Here is a 24036-nt window from a genome sequence, read left to right as displayed (position 1 = left end):
TTAATATCAAAAGTTTTATTTTCTGATATTGCAATTTATTAGGATAAACTCTGAAATTCGTTTACGGTAAATCCGTTCAGAGAATTTTACATATTATATTCTTATGTTTATTTCCGGTGTAGATCCACGTGTTGTTTTGCGTTGGATAAAAATGTCATCAAAAACTAAATCTAAGCGTGCTCCTGATAAGGTTGGTAAATCGCTAAAGTAGTAAAAGAGATTTTATGAATAACATAAATTCTATTGTTTCATAAAATTGTTCTTGTTTACACTAAACAGTTCGTAACTCAGCATACTTAGAACCTAGAATTTCATAATCTGATAATAGAGCCTAATTGTGGACAGACTCTCACAACAAATCGAGTACATTGGACAATATCGTAACGATAGAACATAATTGGAGTAATCTAACTGTGTCTCGGGACAGGCCCTCACCGGGTTCGTAGGACATACATGTATAACATTTTAACGATAGAACATATTCTATCTAGATCAGGTCCAGCACAATACCCTGATAAAGGTATATAGCTTGATAAAGTTATATAGCTTTATCAAGGTATTACAAATACCTTGATCAAGGTATTTTATGTAATGAAAATACAAAAAAAATCCTTAAAAAAATAAATACTGAAAGTCGAGTTCTGAGTTGTCGTCAGTAAATTCACTCATGCATGTAAAGTACTCAAACACAAAGAAATCAGTATAAAAGCATGTCATGTGAGGAGACGTACTTTTATGCTGTCTTTTTGATACCTGAGTACTTTTCATGCACGAGTGAACACACTGACCACAACTTATAATTCGACTTTTAAATTTTATTTTTTAAGAATTTTTTTTGTATTTTCATTACATAAAATACCTTGATCAAGGTATTTGTAATACCTTGATAAAGATATATAGCTTTATCAAGCTATATACCTTTATCGGGGTATTGTGCTGGACCTGTAGATGGAACAGTCTATCTACTTACTTTTATTTAGACTACTTGTACATGTTTTCTGCCTTATTTAAGGTTCAGACTTTTGTTTAATTTTGCAATTGAAAATCTTTTTCTTTTTGTGTGTGTTGATGTTAATGTTTTGAAAAGGTAAAATTTACTTAAAACACTAAAGGAAAAAAATCTCAATCTTAGGAAATGTGCTTTGTATTTATCTGGATTTGAATTTAGTTTGGGTTTGTGGACAAAGGAGCTGATGAAAGTGACTCGTCAGAATCTGAGGAGAGTGTTTACTCTGGACTGGAAGAAGAGCCAGACTCGAGTGAGGAAGAACAGGTGAGTGAATGTTTACTCTGGACTGGAAGAAGAACCAGACTCAAGTGAGGTAGAACAGGTGAGTGAGTGTTTACTCTGGACTGGAAGTAGCTGCAATAATGTAGCCCTCTCCGATTTTTTTTTATCTTGATTTTTTCTGGAGAGGGCTACAATTCCACAGCATCTCTGTAATGGTGCAAATATATTTTTTAAATACGGGCGACTGCAGGCAAAATAAATTGTTTTTACATTCAACTTACTTCTAAAAAGGCGAAATTTTTATTCACTGTCAACAACATAGCCCGTTAAACGCGAAAACCAGATAAAATAAATCTGCTTGTTTACCAGTCGCTCTCATCAGAAGCCATGACAGTTCTCGCGTGATGCACTGAGACTTGCGCTTGAAAATTATAAATTACTTTGTAAAGTAGATTTTCAGGGTTACTAAATGATTATGCTGTATGGCATCATTAAATATTTATAAATAAAACTATTCCATGTGACATTTTTTCGTAAACAGCGATATTTATGCCTAAAATAAGGTAATTCATACAGAGATCCGCTCCCTAGAGATCCCTAGTCTCATTGGCTGTCCCAAAATAAAATCGATCAAGGTCAGTAAACATGGCGGATAAATTCAAGTTGTGATGTTGACATACACGAAAAATAACCGATATATGGATTGTTCTGTGTATGTTTGGATTGATTTATGTTTTGCATAACTACATTTTTGGAGTTCAGGTAAGAAATGTCAATTAAATAGCCATTTACTGATAATTTAAGCCGAAATTCGTGCGGGAGTGAATCACTCCCGCACTTGCACCATTACGGAGATCCTTAGGAGTTGTAGCCCTCTCCCAAAAAAAAAAAAAAAAAAAAAAAAAAGGGAGAGGGCTACATTATTGCAGCTAGACTGGAAGAAGATCCAGACTCAAGTGAGAAAGAACAGTTGAGTGAGTGTTTACTCTGGACTGGAAGAAGATCCAGGCTCGAGTGAGAAAGAACAGGTGAGTGAGTGTTTACTCTGGACTGGAAGAAGAACCAGACTTGAGTGAGTTAGAACAGGTGAGTTAGTGTTTACTCTGGACTGGAAGAAGATCCAGGCTCGAGTGAGTTAGAACAGGTGAGTGAGTGTTTACTCTGGACTGGAAGAAGAACCAGACTCGAGTAAGTTAGAACAGGTGAGTGAGTGTTTACTCTGGACTGGAAGAAAAACCAGACTCAAGTGAGGAAGAACAGATGAGTGAGTGTTTACTCTGGACTGGAAGAAGAACCAGACTCAAGTGAGGAAGAACAGATGAGTGAGTGTTTACTCTGGACTGGAAGAAGATCCAGGCTCGAGTGAGTTAGAACAGGTGAGTGAGTGTTTACTCTGGACTGGAAGAAGAACCAGACTCGTGTGAGTGAGAACAGGTGAGTGAGTGTTTACTCTGGACTGGAAGAAGATCCAGGCTCGAGTGAGAAAGTACAGGTAAGTGAGTGTTTACTCTGGACTGGAAGAAGATCCAGGCTCGAGTGAGAAAGTACAGGTGAGTTAGTGTTTACTCTAGACTGGAAGAAGATCCAGGCTCGAGTGAGAAAGAACAGGTAATTAGTGTTTACTCTGGACTGGAAGAAGAACCAGACTCAAGTGAGTGAGAACAGGTGAGTTAGTGTTTACTCTGGACTGGAAGAAGAACCAGACTCAAGTGAGTGAGAACAGGTGAGTGAGTGTTTACTCTGGACTGGAAGAAGATCCAGGCTCGAGTGAGAAAGTACAGGTGAGTTAGTGTTTACTCTGGACTGGAAGAAGATCCAGGCTCGAGTGAGAAAGTACAGGTGAGTTAGTGTTTACTCTGGACTGGAAGAAGATCCAGGCTCGAGTGAGAAAGAACAGGTGAGTGAGTGTTTACTTTGGACTGGAAGAAGAACCAGACTCGTGTGAGTGAGAACAGGTGAGTTAGTGTTTACTCTGGACTGGAAGAAGAGCCAGACTCAAGTGAGGAAAAACAGATAAGTAGAGGCACTCAGCATAATGAGTTCAGGCTAAGTAACAAAAAAACTTAAGAGGCCACATCATTCAATCTCAAGGATGTTAAAATCTTTATCGTGGACAGTAACACCCCTCCCCCTTTTCACTGAGGACACTCTGCCTAAATTCTTTTAGGCATTACCTGTTCTAAACTGTATAACCCAGCAAAATGGCATTTATTGTTATACACCAATTTAAATGAACATAATAATGTAACTGATACTCCCAATTTAGATAATTTATTACATTTTCAACAGTGAAATACTGTGATTTATTCATTGAATAAAAGTGATATTCTCTCACAGTGTGAAAGGATACCAAAAATGATATTCTCTCACAGTGTGAATTAAGGATATCAAAGTAAGTAAAAAAATAATTTCTGGCCTGTCATAAGATAGAGATAGTAACTAAGCATCTTGATAGAGCTAAAACTGCAAATTTCTCCCTAAATATGTTGCTAAAATCCATGCTATGTAATGTTTTCAATCTGACACACAACTTCTAAGCCATGATGGCTCAACCGCTCAACTATGACGTCAGTCCTATGACACTGTGTTAAGAAAAGACAGAGGCAAAGGGAAAATCAAAGAAAATGTAATAAACAGAAAATTCAATGTTTTGTAGATGAATATGGAATTTATTTCACTCGTGAGACAGGATTTTTTGATATTTTCACTTCTGCTTCGCACTCGTGAAAATATCAAAAAATCCTGTCCCACTCGTGAAGTAAATTCCATATTCATCTACAAAACATTGAATATCCTCTATTTATTTAATAAAATAGATATGGGTAGATCTGAAACTTCAGTGAAATATATCATTATAAGGACCCTTTTATTTAAAAGTATTGAATAACTGATTCACTGGGTAATGATCTTTATATTATGCATCTAGTTTTTAACTTGTATTAAGAACAGTTAAGTTTTAGATCTTTGTAGTATTCTTCTACTGTCCCTATGTTGATTGTACTACACAAGATATATTTACAGAGTTGTACTGTACGTTCCATATCCATAGTGATTTAACTATTTAGAAACAGGACAGTCTGTTTGTTGAAAACTACAGCATAAACTTGCCTTTTCATGTACTTACATTGAAAAGATCTTTTTACAGGGTTCAGACCAGTCTGATGTTGAAGGTGTTGATGATGATGAAGATGACTCAGACGATGACAATGGGAATTCAGACGATGACTTTGAAAAGGGAATTGAATTAAGTTCAGAACAAATGAAGGAGTTGTCTACAGCCAGTGATGATGAATCTGGTGACCAAAAATATACAGGGAATGTCAAATCCTCAAATCGTCGTCAACTCAAACAACAGCCTGTCAAAATGGCAGACAGACCAGACGAATATGATTACGATTCTTCTGATGAAGAGGTTTGTTTTAAATGTTAATTATTAAAAGAAATCAAACTGAGCAATCTTTCTTGATTAAAGGATAAAGTTATGGATGGTCTGTTCAGAATCTTTAATAATTCTCATTTTATTTTTAAGTGATTTTGATCATTTTTGTGTGTGAATTTGTATGTTGAAAACAACGCTTGCATAATTATGATTGACGGAGCCTCATATAATTTCGCTAGGCTGATTAAGGTATTATATTTTGTTTTGTGGATTAATTTAGGATATTAGGAATACAGTGGGGAATATTCCTCTGGAGTGGTACAGAGAGTATCCACACATTGGATATGACATAGAGGGAAATCGTCTCCTGAAACCAAAAAAGGGGGATCAATTAGATGAATTCCTCAATAAAATGGACAACCCAAACTACTGGTATGAAATCAAAAGACATACATGTATGTGATTTAAATTATTATTAATATTACTAATGGAAAAGTTGTAGACAGACTACTTACATGTATTTATAGTCTCAATACTTTCTCATCTATACAGATTTTGTATTGTGGTGTCACAAACCTAAAATTATAATTGAATCATTTTGTATCTTTTCTCCAAAGTTCAATATACATGTATGGTAGATAACAACCTTTTCGTATCTGTGAAGGTAGTTTATTATTCCTTGTTTACCTTTCCATTTGAAAAAAAATTTATGTGATAAGTTTCCAGAATTCACAATTATATTGTTACATCTGAAATATCAGAATATGTATAGTTTATTGCCTTGCTCCTTTTATTTTCAGGCGAACAGTAACAAACAAAATGACGGGACAAAATGTTGTTCTCGGAAAAGAGGACCTGAATCTGATACAAAATCTACAGGGCAGTAAACATCCAGACTCGACAGCAGAGAATTACGAGGTAAACAAATCAGTTGTCTGTATATCCTGTCTGTGTGATAGAACTTAAGAAATTAATTTTTGTACATTATTTTTGAGGGTTTTTTTTAAACATTTAGCCATGACTTAGAAAAATTTAATTATGCTAAATGAATTTTACAGACAAAATTGAAGTAGAACTGTTTTGAATTGCTGTAAAAACTCTATGTTTAGTCATTGGAAAGGATGTAAACATTTAGAGACACTGTAAAAATGCTGTAAATTTTAGGAGCTGCTGTAAATCCTGTAAAGTTCATGTCAGTGTCAAAGCAGTAAGCTTTAAAGGTTGCTGTAACTCTGTTATTTCTTTTTCAGCCCTGGATTGATTTTTTTGTATTTGTGTTATTTTTTTCAGCCCTGGATAGATTTTTTCACACATGAGACAATGATTCACCCAGTTACAAACCATCCACAACACAAGAGAAGTTTTATTCCCTCTAAGTGGGAAAAACTCAAGGTATAAACAACCGTCAAGATGTAAATAAAGTGCAAAATACGATCGATGGGATGTAAATTCCTCTTTATTTTGATCACACTAAGATTTGAGAAATTTAATGATGCTTCAGAGTTGTTGAAGGCGATGACATGAATAAACAAAAAGAAATTCAATGCTATGGCCATAAACAATTATTTAATTTATTTACAATAACTTCTGTAATTGGAACCTCTATACTTAGCTGGGAATCTGTTAGACAGCGTGTCTGTGATACAGAATTCAATCAGAATTATGGTCTCTTTATCAGGTAGGACAAATGGTGCATGCTCTTAAAATGGGTTGGATGAAACTAACAAAACCCAAGACAGAGGAAGAAGAGGAACAGAATTTTTATATGCTCTGGAAGGATGACGAAGAGGTTTTACAATTAAATCTTAGCGTTGATTAAGGAGTACAATGTAAACTCTCAAATCTGACAAAGCACTAATATTTATCTGATTGATATGTGACATGACACGATTTATTTGGGGTTTATTCTTAGCCTGAAATAACCAGAAGATACAGGGCTCATTTACCAGCCCCCAAAGTCCCCCTCCCTGGTCACGCAGAGTCTTACAACCCCCCACCAGAGTACTTACTGAGCAAGGAGGAGGTAAGGACAAAAAAATAAACTAATGTATCATGGCTCCTGGGTGAGACAGTGGATAATGATATAGTCACCCTGTTTGTCTGTCTGTTTGATTCTCTTTGTGTTTAACGGTCTGACTATTTGTAAGGCTGTTTGTCTGTTTTACTGTTTGTCCTTTTGACTGTCTCTCTGTTTGACTCTGTCTGTCTGTTTGACTGTTTATCTGTTTAACCTCTGTTTCTTTGACTGTCTGTCTCTTTGTAGGAGGAGAAGTGGTCAAACATGGAGCCAGAGGAGAGAAGAATGAACTTTTTACCACAGAAGTACAATAGCTTACGACTCGTACCTGCATACAAACGCTTCATTAATGAGAGATTTGAAAGATGCCTTGATTTGTACCTGTGTCCCCGCAAACCAAAAGTTAAGGTACCTAAAATTATAATTTTATGTATTACTTGCAAAGTGTGTTATTCATATCACTTTCTGTAAAAATGCTTTCTTATTAATGTGTAAGATTTTAATGTGTATTTATTTTCCTTTTTAATCTAAAAAGATATTTTATATTTCTAAATGTAATAACAGGATAATTCAATATATTTAGATGAACATTAATCCTGAAGATTTGATTCCTAAATTACCAAAACCAAGAGATCTTCAGCCATTTCCCACTTCCCAAGTAATTGTAAGTATCTCATATTCCCTAGTATCTAGTAACTGTTAGTGACTAATTCTGGTATCTAGGCTGTTTTTGTTGACATATGTCTAGCATTATATAATGTGTAAATCATTGTCAGTACTTACATCAGTGTACGTGTCCAAGTTTATTTGTCATGTTTTATCATTGTCATTTTAAGATATAGCACCAGAGGGACTGGCAGTCAGTTTACACTGGTGTTTTGAAGTTGCAGTGACTATTCTCACTAAATACACTTTTATCCATTTATAGGTATTTAGAGGTCACGATGACATTGTACGGACAATTTCTGTGGACCCAACTGGACAGTGGCTAGTGTCAGGTAATGTCATCACACTCACACTGCTAGGTTGCCTTGTTATTTGGGTTTTTTCCCAACCATCATGATAAATTGTAGACATTTTGATTGTGGAGTATCAAATTATGTGTTGCAAGGATTACATTGTTCAAAAAAATTATGGTATCATTAATCCAGAGATATTCTGATATCATTATGTTATATATTATACACTTTTTTGATGTTATTGGTCCCTGTGTGTTACAGTAGTCTGATATCATTCATTTGTTTGTCTAACTCTGGTATTTTTAAAAAAATTTTTTTAGACACTCCAAATATCATTACTATTTGTCAGACAATACATTATTAGTCTTTATTATAGTATCTTGACATTATTACATTGTACTACAAAACATTTTGATATCATTTTGACATCATTACATTGTACTGTATAATATGTCAACATTTTGTCAGCATTTATAGTGCTTCACTCTTTTTTCACCATTTGTGCAGTTCAACGCTTTGACAACAATGCATAGTCCTCTGCAAAATTATATATTTTTATGTCAGTGTATTGTGCTTCTACATTTTGACATCAGTACATTGAGCTGTATAACATTTTGAAAACACAACATTGTGCAGTACAATGCTGTACAATATTTGGTCTCATTACATTGTGTTGTAAAACATTCTGATTTCATTACATTGTGATGTAAAACATTCTGACTTCATTACATTGTCCTATCAAACATTCTGACTTCATTTCATTGTCCTATCAAACATTCTGATTTCATTACATTGTACTAACAAACATTCTGACTTCATTTCATTGTCCTATCAAACATTCTGACTTCATTTCATTGTCCTATCAAAAATTCTGATTTCATTACATAGTACTATCAAACATTCTGACTTCATTTCATTGTCCTGTCAAACATTCTGATTTCATTACATTGTACTGTCAAACATTCGGACTTCATTTCATTGTCCTATCAAACATTCTGACTTCATTTCATTGTCCTATCAAAAATTCTGATTTCATTACATTGTACTATCAAACATTCTGACTTCATTTCATTGTCCTATCAAACATTCTGATTTCATTACATTGTACTGTCAAACATTCTGACTTCATTTCATTGTCCTATCAAACATTTTGACTTCATTATATTGTGCTATACAACATTTTGACATCATTACGCTGTGCTGTACAATATTTTGTGTCATTACTTTGTGCTGTAAAACATTCAGACTTCATACATTATGCTGTACAATATTTTGACCCCATTACCTTGTGAAGTACAATATTTTGGTCTCATGACTTGCATCATAAAGCATTCTGTTATGATTACATTTTGTCCTGTTACATTTCGTTTTCCTCCAAACAGGAAGTGATGATGGAACAGTGAGATTCTGGGAAGTGTCGACGGGTCGATGTATGAAGTATGTTTCCATGGAGAAAGAAAATATAGGAAACTCTAGCTGTGTTAAATGTGTGGCCTGGAACCCAAATCCTGATGTCAGCCTTGTTGCCGTGGCTGTGTAAGTATTATAGATAAAATGACCTTCTTTGTAAAAAAGAGACTTAAAGAAACAGAGAAAATTACAATTCATTTTGTCTCCAGTAACCTTTAGTTACACTTTTTCATGTCAAACCTACCAGTACAAAATGGAATCTTTATCACAGGGGACTAAGTGTGCTTCTAATTAATCCTGGATTGGGAGACAAAATGGTGACCATTAACACGGACAATGTAATCAACTCACCTCCAGCTTCTGAGGAGGACACAACAGGTAAATACAATGTATATAAATAAGGGATGTCAATGACATCAACTAATCGGAGGACACAGCAGGTAGATGGAATGTATATAAATAAGGGATGTCAATAACGTCAATGTACTCGGAGGACACAAAGGTAGATAGAATGTATATAAATAAGGAACGTCAATGACATCAACGTTAGTACTCGACTATCATTCTGATTTCAAATTGACAAATCAGGAATAAATGTTGTCACAGATAATATTTGGTTTTAAAAAAAGGGTAGATAAATCCTTTTGCAATAAATAGATAGTAAAGTCATGTAATCAAATGACTGATATATGTGAAGGTTTCGTGTGTCTGTGGTGTACAGTTTTGTTAGAATGCCAATAACAAGCTTTAACATGCACGGAGCAGTAACTAGAAAAAGGCTATAGTTCATAGTAGTAAAATGTCAAATGTCTTCATATTTTCTTGAGTTGTTTAGAACAAGAAAAAAATCTTTCCAACAAAATCAAGTGGTAGAAAAACAATAATTTAAATTGGTCTCTTTCCTAGCAAAGATGGAAAAACCTACTTAGTAATACAAAGAAATATCCATTACAAAGCATCAATGTAATTTAAAAGGACTCTATCATTATCACAGGTGTTAGGATAGCTGGGGATAGAGAAGCCCCTTTAGGGGTATAGAGAGGCCCCTTTTGGGGGATAGAAAAGCCCCTTTTTAATTTGGTTTGGATCATTGCTTCCTTTTCTTGTAGGTAAAAAACTGTATGTGAATTGGTCTGTCATTGACCCCTCAGACAAGAGATATGAGAAGGGAGTCAGATTTACTCTCCAACATGCAAAGGTAAGGCTGTTTTTCATTTCTCTGTTTTCTGTGTCACAATATGAAAAAAAAATCCCCCTGGTGTAAAGATATGTTGGGTAATAAGATCAAGATGTTACTGTATATGTACTTAAAAAGGCGGGCTTCATACTTTAGCAGCTTTTGCGCAGACAACAATGTGCTGATTTATGAATACCCCTAAGAAATCATTTTTAAATACAAAATACGGCGCGGACATATACAGCGCTAATTCATGATTTCGCCAGCAACTCCATACCCAGTGATTGCGCTAAATTTTGAATACGCCAATTTATGTACAAGTACAGTATAATGTAGATACAGTGTATCACATCTTGATTCGAATATTCTTCTTGAGACAGATTGTGTTATCTGATAATTTTTATAAGATCACCGTAGTCTCTCAGGTGACCTATTGCTATCTGTTTGTCCTACCACATATGTAGTATGTTAACATTTAAAATTTTTAGCTTTTAATCTGGAACTGCAAAAACCAATTTCAACCAATTTTGGCATATAGCATCTATAGTAAAGGGGAACAAAAAGTGAAATTCATGGCCCTTGTCCCCAGGGGTCTAAGGGGTGGGGCAAAAATTATCAAAATTAATGCAAATCAATAAAAAATTCTTCTTTACTGACATCAATCAGTCAAACTGTTTGATGATCAGGTTGTTATAAGCATTGAGCCATCTGTCAAAATTGTGAAATTTATGGCATCAGGGTCAGAGGTCCTGGAGTTAGAGTGGGGCTCATATCATATAGTGATAGTGACAATGCATAAATTCATTGAAAAACTTCACTGCTCCTGGGTACTAAGCAAACAAACTGAGAGCATGGTTATATTGAGCAAGGGTGCTTCTCCCAAAATTGTGAAATTGTTAACCCCGGATCAGAGGTTTTGGAGTTAGGGAGGAGCTATATTGATTAAACAGTGAAAATGCATTTTTTCTTTGAAAAATCTTTGCTTTTCACGAGCATTTAGCAAACATACTAAGTGCATGGTAATGAGGAGTAAGGGTCATCTTTAAGGAATCTTTATTATATAGTGCCATTGTGACCTCCTATTTTACTTTTTGCTAAGACATATAATTCAGGATTTCCATAGCATAATCTGGACACTGGCATTCTTTCTATAATATTGGGGTACCCATCTCTTATCTGCAACTTCTCCTATAGCACTGAATCAAATTTATTTAGACTTAATCTGAACAGACAGATATTTGAGGTTTCCCTTGGACAGAAATGGACTTCCATTATAATCATATGGGAGTAAGGGTATTATTTTGTGTTCTCAGTACCCCTAATTTTATATTTCTGTGAATTCTTTACTGACAAATAATATACTCCTGTGACCGTAAAGGCCCTTGGGCTAGGGACCTCTTGTTTTAGGTTTATTGAATTCAAGAAAGAATAGGAAGTGACCTGTTTCACAGTTTGTCTTTTCCTAATTATAATCGTGTTTTAACAGGAAGTATCCCAGGTCACATGGCATGGAAGAGGAGATTACTTTGCCTCAGTTATGCCAAAAGGAGACAGTCAGTCAGTGCTCATACATCAGCTCTCACGACGTCGGTCACAGGTAAGCTAGATATCTCTATATAGACAGTAACAGGTAAAGTAGATATCTCTCTATAGACAATAACAGGTAAACTAGATATCTCTATATAGACAAAAACAGGTAAACTAGATATCTCCATATAGACTGACACAGGTAAACTAGATATCTCTGTAAAGACTAACACAGCTAAACTAGATATCTCAATATAGACAGTAACAGGTAAACTAGATATCTCTATATAGAATGTAACAATTAAACTAGATATCTCTATATAGACAGTAACAGGTAAACTAGATATCTTTATATAGACAGTAACAGGTAAACTAGATATCTCTATGTAGACAGTAACAGGTAAACTAGATATCTCTCTTTAGACAGTAACAGGTAAACTAGATATCTCTATATAGACAGTAACAGGTTAACTAGATACTTCAATATAGACAGTAACAGGTAAACTAGATATCTCTGTATAGACTGACACAGGTAAACTAGATATCTCAATATAGACAGTAACAGGTAAACTAGATATCTCTATATAGACAGTAACAGGTAAACTAGATATCTCTCTTTAGACAGTAACAGGTAAACTAGAAATCTCTATATAGACAATAACAGGTAAACTAGATATCTCAATATAGACAGTAACAGGTAAACTAGATATCTCTATATAGACAGTAACAGATAAACTAGATATCTCTATATAGATTGACACAGATAAACTAGATATCTCAATATAGACAGTAACAGGTAAACTAGAAATCTCTATATAGACAATAACAGGTAAACTAGATATCTCTATATAGACAGTAACAGGTAAACTAGATATCTCTACATAGACAATAAGAGGTAAACTAGATATCTCTATATAGACTGTAACAGGTAAACTAGATATCTCTATATAGACAGTAACAGATAAACTAGATATCTCTATATAGATTGACACAGATAAACTAGATATCTCAATATAGACAGTAACAGGTAAATTAGATATCTCTCTATAGACAATAACAGGTAAACTAGATATCTCAATATAGACAGTAACAGGTAAACTAGATATCTCTCTTTAGACAATAATAGGTAAACTAGATATCTCCATATAGACAGTAACAGGTAAACTAGATATCTCTATATAGACTGACACAGGTAACAGATAAACTAGATATCTCTATATAGACAAAAACAGGTAAACTAGATATCTCTATATAGACAAAAACAGGTAAACTAAATATCTCTATATAGACAATAACAGGTAAACTAGATATCTCAATATAGACAGTAACAGGTAAACTAGATATCTCTGTATAGACTGACACAGGTAAACTAGATATCTCAATATAGACAGTAACAGGTAAACTAGATATCTCTATATCGACTATAACAATTAAACTAGATATCTCTATATAGACAGTAACAGGTAAACTAGATATCTCTCTATAGACAGAAACAGGTAAACTAGATATCTCTATATAGACAATAACAGGTAAACTAAATATCTCTATATAGACTGACACAGGTAACAGGTAAACTAGATATCTTTATATAGACAGTAACAGATAAACTAGATATCTCTTTATATACAATAACTGGTAAACTAGATATTGCTGAATAGACTGACACAGGTAATCTAGATATCTCTACATAGGCAACATTAGATAAAGTAAATATCTCTATATGGATAGGCTTAGATAAACTTGATATCTCTTTTTAGATTGATATCTCAAATATACTACACTTTTTAAATCATGTAAATCTTCCTTTTTTTACTATTCTGACCTCAAACAATATGATGTTAGCTTTCCAGATTTGTCACTGAATTGTTTTTCTTTCAGAATCCATTTACAAAATCTAAAGGTCTGGTTCAGTGTGTCCTTTTCCACCCTGTCAGGCCATTCCTGTTTGTTGCGGTAAGTAAAATAAGTAATGGTATCACAGACAGACAGATAGACAAACAGAAAAACAGATAGACAGACATATGAAAAGATAGACACATAGAATATTTCCTGTTTGTAGCTTTAAGTAGTGAAGTAAAACACAGACAGATAATATATCAAACACTCCAACTGACATATTGAAAGAATATGCCAACATGTAGCTCTGAATATCACAGTGACTTAAGAACAAAACCAGAGCATTTAAAGAAGTATAGCATGAACATTGTAATAGGTGAATTAGGTGAACTGGGCATCTGAATACATTTTATAATCTCAGTGCTCTGGCATAGTGTATAAAAATATTCTGTAGACTCAGTAGTACATGTATTTCAGTTTTATGTATAAATATATTTTGTAGACACAGCGCTATGTTAGAGTGTATAATTTACTGAAACAAGAGTTATCAAAGAAACTGATGACCAACTGTAAATGGGTGTCCAGTATGACTGTCCACTCAGGAGGTAAGATTAGTAATGTCCAGTATGACTGTCCACTCAGGAGGTAAGATAAGTAATGTCCAGTATGACTGTCCACTCAGGAGGTAAGATAAGTAATGTCCAGTATGACTGTCCACTCAGGAGGTAAGATTAGTAATGTCCAGTATGACTGTCCACTCAGGAGGTAAGATAAGTAATGTCCAGTATGACTGTCCACTCAGGAGGTAAGATAAGTAATGTCCAGTATGACTGTCCACTCAGGAGGTAAGATAAGTAATGTCCAGTATGACTGTCCACTCAGGAGGTAAGATAAGTAATGTCCAGTATGACTGACCAAGATAAGTAATGTCCAGTATGACTGTCCACTCAGGAGGTAAGATAAGTAATGTCCAGTATGACTGACTACTCAGGTCGTAAGATAAATAATGTCCATATGACTGACCATTCAGGAGGTAAAATTTGTAATGTGAGTTTTAGGATTTTTTCCAAAAAATTTCTTAAAACAATGTGTAGATTTTAATTTCCTTTGTCACATACACTTTATCATTAGAGCTCGCTGTACTGTCACATACACTTTATCGTTAGAGCTCGCTGTACTGTCACATACACTTTATCATTAGAGCTCGCTGTACTGTCACATACACTTTATCATTAGAGCTTGCAGTACTGTCACATACACTTTATTGTTAGAGCTCGCTGGACTGTCACATACACTTTATCGTTAGAGCTCGCTGGACTGTCACATACACTTTATCGTTAAAGCTCGCTGGACTGTCACATACACTTTATCGTTAGAGCTCGCTGGACTGTCACATACACTTTATCGTTAAAGCTCGCTGGACTGTCACATACACTTTATCGTTAGAGCTCGCTGTACTGTCACATACACTTTATCATTAGAGCTTGCTGCACTCCCTATTAACCAATGCTATTGAAGATGCATAGTAAAGCTTAAATTATTAAAAAAATACATGATTTGACCTTGAATATTTTATTGTTGCCTGGGTGTCAATGTTATAGTAGGATATTGTCATTTTCATCTCTCATAATTTGACTTTGACTTTGTTTTGTTTTGTTGGCTAGGAGACAATGTTATAGTAGGAAGTTATGATTGTCGTCTCTCATGGTTTGACCTTGACCTTTCCATGAAACCTTACCAAACACTCAGGTTAGTTTTCCTTTTTTTTTTAACATCCTTTAAACCACAGAATTGAGCAATTAGTGATGACATTTTTTTTATGTGTTTAGTATTTACATCTAAGATTCTTGAAAAATGAACACAATTTCATTACATTTACAATATATTTTTCAGGCACCATAAGCGGGCTATCCGAGCTGTTAACTTCCACAGGAAATACCCACTGTTTGCCTCGGCTTCTGACGATGGAACGGTCATTGTGTGTCATGGAATGGTGTACAAGTGAGTTATTGACACTGAGATTTAACAACTCAATTAAATCATAAACAATATAGTATAAACTACTGTATATAAAATAAACATTGAAGTATTGTGGTTCATCACTGCATACATTCTAAAAGAAAAAATTATTTACTCTTAATTGTTTCTAATAATGTATTGTATGAAACAGAAAAGTAATTTTCAGTTAAACAATTGTTAATGTTACTTGTATGATTTTTTTAAGAAATGAGGGAAAGAAATTAACATTCAATCTGTTATAGTAAGTACAAATTTGAACTATTAAGGGAAATCAAACTAATAACCTTTACAGAGCCTAAGATTATTTTTTTTTCAGTGACTTGTTGAAGAATCCTCTGATTGTGCCTGTGAAGATTCTAAAGGGTCACTCCATTTCCCAGGGTCTGGGAGTCTTAGACTGTGTGTTCCACCCCAGCCAGCCCTGGGTTTTCTCCTGTGGGGCAGATACAACCATCAGACTGTTTACGTGACCCTCCCTAGTCTGGGTCATTCCTGGTGGGGAGTCCCTCAGCTGTTATAGGAGTATTGTGCTCCAGAAAAGACTGTGTGACACAATGAAGATAAATCATGAATGAAACGTTGTAGAGAGACATCATAGAGATACTTCTGAATGATATCTCAGATACTTCTTACATGGTTTTTGCATTTCATTTTTGTGGAATGAGACTATATTTTTATTTTGTTGGAAATAAACATTTAAAAAATTACAAATATTTGAGCTTACTTTTATTTTTTAGTAATTTGTAAATGAAACTGACAGTATAATCTTTGTAGTAGAACAATTGTTAATTAATAACATGGTTATGGTAAACCTAAATGCAGGCAAACCATTTTACAAATGATTAAATCTCCTGTCAAATATTGAAGAGGTTGTCACATTCCACAACCTGTAGAGCTACAGTCTCATTGCAGACATCTGTTTGTGGAGTGTGATCTTTTAAATTTATTTTGATTTTTTAAAAAATGAATTTGAAAAATATTTAGTTTTGCCATTTAAGTTACTTGAAAATGCATTCTGGTCTTTGCTGCAGAACTTGTTTATCAATAGCATGGCAGATGTAAATGCTAGAAAACATTTTTATTTCTGTCAAAGCAAAGGTAAATTAGCCATCTGTTTTCAAATGCAGGGAATTCTATGAGTGTATATTATTAAAATCTACCTTGGACCTTATTTGTGTATAATAAATTCAGGTTTCATCATTCACTGAAGATGGAGAAATGAGGAAAGCACATATCCTGGGCTTTTGATCATTGTTTTGTTAGCTGCTCTGTACATGGTGGAATTAGCATAATCCTGTTTCACGCCCAAACTGTTTGTTAATAACTTGCGTATTAGAAACTACTGTAAACTAGGAAGTTTTACTCAATGATTTTTATCAATATTCAATTACTGACTTTAATAACAGAAAATCATCTCTCTCAGGTGTCAGAGGTGGCTAAGTATGTAGACTTATTGAAGCTCTGTAACAATATTTGATACCCATTGGGGGGGGGGGGGCAGTTTGGACTTTACAGCAGAAAGAGGATCATTTTTGTGGTCCCAATTACATTTTCAATGAGATTGGCTGTTTGAATAAGCATGTGGTCAGAATCACAGATCAGAAAGGGGGGGGGGGGGGGGTAAAAGATGGGTGAGCTTTGATCTGATTGACAGAGCTTTCACAGAGGTGCTGATATCTGAGATTTAAATTCTTAACCAAGAAATCTCAGTTTCTGAATATATATATAGATTATATAGATTTAATTCTAGAAGGGGCGTGGCAAGTGGGCGTCTCCCGCTAACAGGAGACCTCGTTATAGAACCACAGCTGTGATGCACAGGGATCTGTACAGTAATGGGGACCAAAGAAAATATTCTCCTCCTAACAGGTAGGATTTTATCTTTAATTGTTTTACTGATGACAAATGAAACTGAAACTGATTTATTTGATTAAACGTCTATTTTTACACAAACGTATTCAATGGCGTTGTACAGTAAAACTGTAAAAAAAAAAAAAAAAAAAAAAAAAAAAAAAAATTTACATATTATGTACAAATATACATGGAGAATAATCATTAAAATAAAGCATCAAAGTCCCTAAAGAAGTAATTTTTTAAGTTGTTTTTGAAATCATTAATAGATTTTGATTGTTTAATATAAAAAGGCAGTTCATTCCACAATTTTGGTCCGATGGTACTAAAACTCCTGTCGCTGAAAGTTTTTCTTTTATTAAATGGGACTATGTAACAGCTTTCGGAATTTCGGGAAGAGCGCAATTTTGATTTGAAGTTTGTTTTGACAATAGTTCAATTAAATATTCTGGTGCTTGGCCCACTGAACAATTATACATGAATGTCAGAATCTTGAATGATATTCTAGACAAATGTTAAGCCCAGATACTATAAACTTTTTTCTAGCGACTAAATGTATGTAAATAAAGAAAATAAGTAAGTGAATAAATCAAATAAATTTATGAATTTTAAATTTTTATTCAAAGTTTCTCAGTATTGACCTCTAAGGTCAGGATAAGTTGCATAGATCTTTAATGGGTGCGGAAACCCCTCCCCGTCCTCGTGATTTTCCGAGTTAAAAATTTCTATGTAAAAGTAACGAAAAAAGGACGTTGGAACTCTCCTCTTCTCCAGGAAAGATGGAGAGTCCTTTACCCGACGAAAATTGACGTAGCCCCCCCCCCCCAACACACACACATGCGCGTGCGAAATAGGTCTCACAGGTTAGGTGGATTTATTATGATTCTCTTTTCTCGGGAGGGGGGTAGTGTTGGTTTGGTTTGTTTGTTTGTTCTTTTTTTAAATTTTAGTCAAAAATATTTTTCTAAAAATTCCTAGATCAGTGCCTCTTTTTTTTCATAAATCAGCGGTATATCCAATATATTTATATTTATATTCATATATTTATGTACATACCTTGATTAATGTTTGTCAAATTTGAAAACATTTTCAGATTTTATAATTACGTGATAAAATTTATATAGATTTATAGAAAGAGTGCAACAAAGTCGCATATTTGAACGTCAAAGGAAATCTTTACATTAGAGGAATTTATATATGTCATTTCTGTTCAAAAATATACATGCATATCAATCCATGTATCAATTTTTTGTTTGCGTTTGCGCTATTTATCCTTAAAATTCTAGAATCAGGAACAAAGATCAACATTTTTCTTAAGCAAGAGACATGAAATCATGAAAAAAAAAACCTCATTAATCAAAAACATAAGCCTGTGTGTTTACATATAATTTCACTGGGTTGTAGTAAATCCTGTATTTATGACTTTTTTAAACATTAGATTACGTAAATCAAAGATATGTTGTTGTTTATATATATATATATATATATATATATATATATATATATATATATATATATATATATATATATATATATATATATATATATATATATATATATATATATATATATATATATATATATATATATTCTTATATAAAAGTTTGAAACCCTTTTGTGACCCCACCCTTCCCCGGGTCTGATTTAAAAAAGTATTGAAAATGCACTATCTTAGGATGCTTACATATTAATTAATACGACTAACCATGGTATTGTTGTTCTTGAGAAGATTTCTAAAGATTTTTTCCTGTATGTTCACATCTATAAAACGTTGATCCCTCATCTTGACCCCTAACAAGCTTGAATTTTAGATATCAGAAAGTTGACACACAAGCTTTTCATAATTTCTGGCCAAGTGATTCTTGAACAAAAAAAATAAACACTTAGGACGTTGCCCTTTATTTAAATTAACTTGAATGCCCTTCACCAAAAGACTTTATGTGATGTTTGACTGATATTGGACCAGTGGTTCTGACCGTTGATCGAAATAAAAAATTGATATACAGAGTTATGTACCCTAGTTTTAGTCTACCTGTTCCCCAAGTTATATTGGCCGTAAGAGGAATTAATGGGGTTTTGAAAATTTATTTACAGCCAGAAAAACAGACGGATGGAGACCTTACTATTGCATAAGTTCTTTTGGTCTCTGACCAGTACTCGTATAGCTAAAATTAGACGCCTCCATAATTCCAATTTCAGCATGTGCAACAAGCAGATAAAGAATTAAGACTTTTACTGGCTAAGATAGAATGTGAAATTTTTATAAATAATTTATTTTTGTGTTAACATTTTATTTTTCAGTGTGCGTCTGCCTAGGGGAAATTTCTTCAAGTTCATTGTTTAAGTAAGTATTGATACGAAAGAAAGAACGAGACCTTATTCTCCCTAAAAAAAAAAATTATTGCTTTATTAATAAATATACAAAAGAGCAAAACAAACAAAAGACACAGAACCGAAACAAAAGATGTACACACACAAACCGGCCCCTTTTGATTTTTCATAGCATTTGAAATTCCCATTAATTACCATGATTTCTTGCGAACTGCTTCTTTTCCTGTCAATTTAATTTCAATGCAGGATTTTTAAAACTATTTTTAAGGTAGCCTAATCCTCAAGTTTATAAAATCAGCAGTCAAGTAATTGAAAATAAATACTTGCAAAAAAATGTCTCTGGATTCACACAGTAATGTGTATTTGCCCATTTTACTTCTACAAAGTCCATCATTTTAGTTAATCATTAATAGAAAAATAAAATCAAATCTCAAGCATTTTTCAGGAATTTCATCACGATTCACTTTGACTCTCTTGCTTTTCATCAAGTATGTAACATTTATATTGCATGTTTTCTGGCACAGAAGAGAGACTGATTCAAACAGTGGCGTTTTGACCCAAGTCGGAAAGACGGTGTGGAATTGCATGTCCAGTAAGCTGACAGAGGCTGTTACAGAACTCCTAAAGGACATCAGCGAGGCTTCTAGTATCAACAACTGTTGGTAAAACCCTCAGTATAAAGTCATAACTCAGTGATGTATCTCAGTAAAATACTAATATCTCATTAAAAATGCATCACTGGAAAATAGTGTAATACCGGTATCACAGTTACAGGTTATATCTCAGTAAGAAAATACCGGTATCACAGTTAAAGGTTATATCTCAGTAAGAAAATACCGGTATCACAGTTACAGGTTATATCTCAGTAAGAAAATACCGGTATCACAGTTACAGGTTGTATCTCAGTAAGAAAATACCGGTATCACAGTTACAGGTTATATCTCAGTAAGAAAATACCGGTATCACAGTTAAAGGTTATATCTCAGTAAGAAAATACCGGTATCACAGTTACAGGTTATATCTCAGTAAGAAAATACCGGTATCACAGTTAAAGGTTATATCTCAGTAAGAAAATACCGGTATCACAGTTAAAGGTTATATCTCAGTAAGAAAATACCGGTATCCCAGTTAAAGGTTATATCTCAGTAAGAAAATACCGGTATCATAGTTAAAGGTTATATCTCAGTAAGAAAATACCGGTATCACAGTTACAGGTTGTATCTCAGTAAGAAAATACCGGTATCACAGTTACAGGTTATATCTCAGTAAGAAAATACCGGTATCCCAGTTACAGGTTATATCTCAGTAAGAAAATACCGGTATCCCAGTTACAGGTTATATCTCAGTAAGAAAATACCGGTATCACAGTTACAGGTTATATCACAGTAAGAAAATACCGGTATCACAGTTAAAGGTTATATCTCAGTAAGAAAATACCGGTATCACAGTTAAAGGTTATATCTCAGTAAGAAAATACCGGTATCACAGTTACAGGTTATATCTCAGTAAGAAAATACCGGTATCACAGTTACAGGTTATATCTCAGTAAGAAAATACCGGTATCCCAGTTAAAGGTTATATCTCAGTGAGAAAATACCGGTATCACAGTTACAGGTTGTATCTCAGTAAGAAAATACCGGTATCACAGTTACAGGTTATATCTCAGTAAGAAAATACCGGTATCACAGTTAAAGGTTATATCTCAGTAAGAAAATACCGGTATCCCAGTTAAAGGTTATATCTCAGTAAGAAAATACCGGTATCACAGTTACAGGTTGTATCTCAGTAAGAAAATACCGGTATCCCAGTTAAAGGTTATATCTCAGTAAGAAAATACCGGTATCATAGTTAAAGGTTATATCTCAGTAAGAAAATACCGGTATCACAGTTACAGGTTGTATCTCAGTAAGAAAATACCGGTATCACAGTTACAGGTTATATCTCAGTAAGAAAATACCGGTATCACAGTTAAAGGTTATATCTCAGTAAGAAAATACCGGTATCCCAGTTAAAGGTTATATCTCAGTCAATGATCTCAGCCAGTGTAATCTCAGTGTTATCTCAGTCAATTGTATTTTAGCTAGAGTTATCTCAGTCATGATATCTCAGCCAGAATTATTAAAGTAACAGAGTATCATCTCAGTCATATGTATCTCAGTCGATGTGATTTATTTCAATAGTGGCAGAAACTTGATTATCATTGTAACATTGTATCTCAATTGTGAGACACTATATTGTGTTAATTAGCAAGAAACTGGTATCTCAATGATAATATTATCTCAGTGGGGTATTTTTTTTAAGAAAGTGAAAGCTCTGTGAGCATTGCAATGGTATCTAAGTGCAACAAACATACCCAAGTAAAAACTCTTTAGATGTAGACTTCATACGTTCTTTTACAATTTGTTGTTTTATAACTTAAAGTATTTGAATAGAAACCAGAAATGTAGCATGTATTCTCATTTTATCACCCATTTATAGGTACAGTGGACAATATGGGAGTTGCTTGTCAGCCAACCTTAGTACAGGGCCTGCAAGTCATGTAGTCAACTTCAACAACGTGGTGTACCCAAAGCCATGTGTAGCCCAGCAAGGTACAGGATGGAGGCTGTTAATTATAGGGCCCAGCATTTCAGATCTCGCACTCATAAAAAAATACCTTATAGTTTAGCATGAGGACTGTTATAGGGCCTCAACATTTCAGATCTACAACTCCCTGGTACAGAATGAGGACTGTTATAGGACCTAAAAGTATCAGACCTTACCCCAAACTTTCAAACTGCTACAGAATGAGGACTGTTATAGGGATTCAACATTTAAGACCTCTCACTCTTAAAAACTCCTAATATATCTTCTACCTTATCTGTTGAGCAGCATTATTATGGGCAGAACAAGTTTGATGTAGGTTGAAATATCTACTGGAAGCTTGATTTTCATTCATTAAGATTTCTCAGTACCAGCCCAGTACCAATTGCATGAAGTTTATCAAACCGAGAGACCATTTGTAAAATGTTCATTGATATTTATCCTAGTCATTAGCTCATGAGTTGGGTGTCACTTTGCCTTTTTTCTAAATATTTTGTCAACTGCAGCAGGTTCAAATGCCCCCCCCCCCCCCCCCCGTTTCTCCCTTTTGATTTTGTAGGTCACAATAGGAAACAAATTTCATTCAGCAACTAAATTACTATTTGATAATACATCTTCTATTAATAATCTAGTGTCTACAACCAAATGCATTTCAACCGCCATGTCAGAGGTCAGTAAGTATGGCTGTGAGAGCAAAGTGGAGGAGAACCTCGGGAAGCTGAAGAGTTCCACTCTATCAGAGGAGGATCTAAAGGAGGCGTACTGTAGGTGAGCTTATCTAAAGGAGGCCTACTGTAGGTGAGCTTATTGTAAAAGCTGCTGTCGAAGCTGTCTTTCTGTAGCAGGGCTCTATATTTTCATGCATGTACGTATCTTATTAGCGTTGTTACATCTGAAATTCCCAGTTATATAATGAATATACACACCAAGAGTTCTGAATTATGATTGCATGCATTAATGTAAAGCATACCTTTATAGGTGGGCTAATTTTCTGAATACAATAAAATAAAAACACAACCCTTTCATTTTTCAGGACATCGACACCCAATATTTTATTTCTAGGACCTCTGTGACAGCATACAGCTGTATTTTATTTTCAGGACTCTGTGACTGCCTAAAAGTTGTATTTCATTTCTCTGGACCTTAGTGACAGCCTAGAGGTTTATTTATTTAGAGCTTGGCGACAGCCTATAACTGTAATTTATTTTCAGGCCTCAGTGACAGCCTATGTTTATTTTTCAGGGCCTCAGTGACAGCCTACGTTTATTGTTCAGGGCCTCAGTGACAGCCTATGTTTATTTTTCAGGGCCTCAGTGACAGCCTACAGCTGTATTTTGTCAGTGGTGAAGTACTGTGACGTTACTGGGGGACCTAAGATAATGGACAGTCTATCCATGTTTAACAGAGTCCACACTGCTTGTTCATCCTACCTGCCTGCCACCACTACTCCTAAATCTACCGACTCTGACATCGGTGGCATTGGAGACCTCTTCCCATCTGATACAGATGATAAGGGATCAAACGTGAACACTGCCTCCGCACCCAGTCACACAGAGTCCTTCAGAGCCTGCACAGCCACAGTTATCTGCCTTGTTTTCATGGTGTTTACTATTGCTTATTAAACATCAGACAATATAAACTACCGGTAGTACTTTTTATGTCTTACATTGCATCACAGTGTTGTTTATTTACTTAGTATGTAATAATCTCCATTTT

General features: G+C 34.4%; 2 protein-coding genes across 2 annotated transcripts; both read left to right on the top strand.

Moving 5' to 3' along the window:
• The first annotated feature begins 102 nt into the window (after positions 1-102).
• On the top strand, positions 103-16227 carry LOC133205473 (ribosome biogenesis protein bop1-A-like). The gene is made up of 20 exons (XM_061341297.1): positions 103-190; positions 1169-1273; positions 4377-4643; positions 4891-5042; positions 5411-5528; positions 5901-6002; positions 6289-6399; positions 6523-6633; positions 6874-7035; positions 7211-7291; positions 7556-7625; positions 8969-9122; positions 9268-9374; positions 10106-10194; positions 11660-11770; positions 13579-13653; positions 14039-14141; positions 15201-15285; positions 15430-15537; positions 15872-16227. Exons 1-20 carry the CDS (start codon positions 104-106, stop codon positions 16023-16025), a joined length of 2352 nt encoding a protein of 783 aa, XP_061197281.1. The 5' UTR covers position 103; the 3' UTR covers positions 16026-16227.
• Positions 16228-16352: 125 nt separating this feature from the next.
• Positions 16353-23942, top strand: LOC133205133 (uncharacterized). Its single transcript, XM_061340875.1, has 6 exons — positions 16353-16361; positions 17306-17424; positions 20262-20399; positions 22216-22328; positions 22953-23088; positions 23627-23942. The coding sequence occupies exons 1-6, from the start codon at positions 16353-16355 to the stop codon at positions 23940-23942; spliced, it is 831 nt and encodes a 276-aa protein (XP_061196859.1).
• The last annotated feature ends 94 nt before the right edge of the window (positions 23943-24036 follow it).

Source organism: Saccostrea echinata, unplaced genomic scaffold (genome assembly GCF_033153115.1).
Source record: "Saccostrea echinata isolate AGI-Se365-2 ecotype Australia unplaced genomic scaffold, CSIRO_AGI_Sech_v1 ptg000054l, whole genome shotgun sequence".
Taxonomy (NCBI): Eukaryota; Metazoa; Mollusca; class Bivalvia; order Ostreida; family Ostreidae; genus Saccostrea; species Saccostrea echinata.
Note: the sequence above shows the minus strand (reverse complement) of the source record. Positions and strands in the feature narration are given on the sequence as shown.

Bases quoted from the DNA above. Each gene is read 5' to 3' on its own strand.
- LOC133205473 (XM_061341297.1), top strand. From the start codon at position 104: ATGTTTATTTCCGGTGTAGATCCACGTGTTGTTTTGCGTTGGATAAAA. The intron at 1,274-4,376 runs GTGAGTGAATGT...ATCTTTTTACAG, and splicing joins ACTCGAGTGAGGAAGAACAG to GGTTCAGACCAGTCTGATGT. The intron at 15,538-15,871 runs GTGAGTTATTGA...TTTTTTTTTCAG, and splicing joins TGTCATGGAATGGTGTACAA to TGACTTGTTGAAGAATCCTC.
- LOC133205133 (XM_061340875.1), top strand. The intron at 20,400-22,215 runs GTAAAACCCTCA...ACCCATTTATAG, and splicing joins TCTAGTATCAACAACTGTTG to GTACAGTGGACAATATGGGA. The intron at 23,089-23,626 runs GTGAGCTTATCT...TTTATTTTTCAG, and splicing joins CTAAAGGAGGCGTACTGTAG to GGCCTCAGTGACAGCCTACA.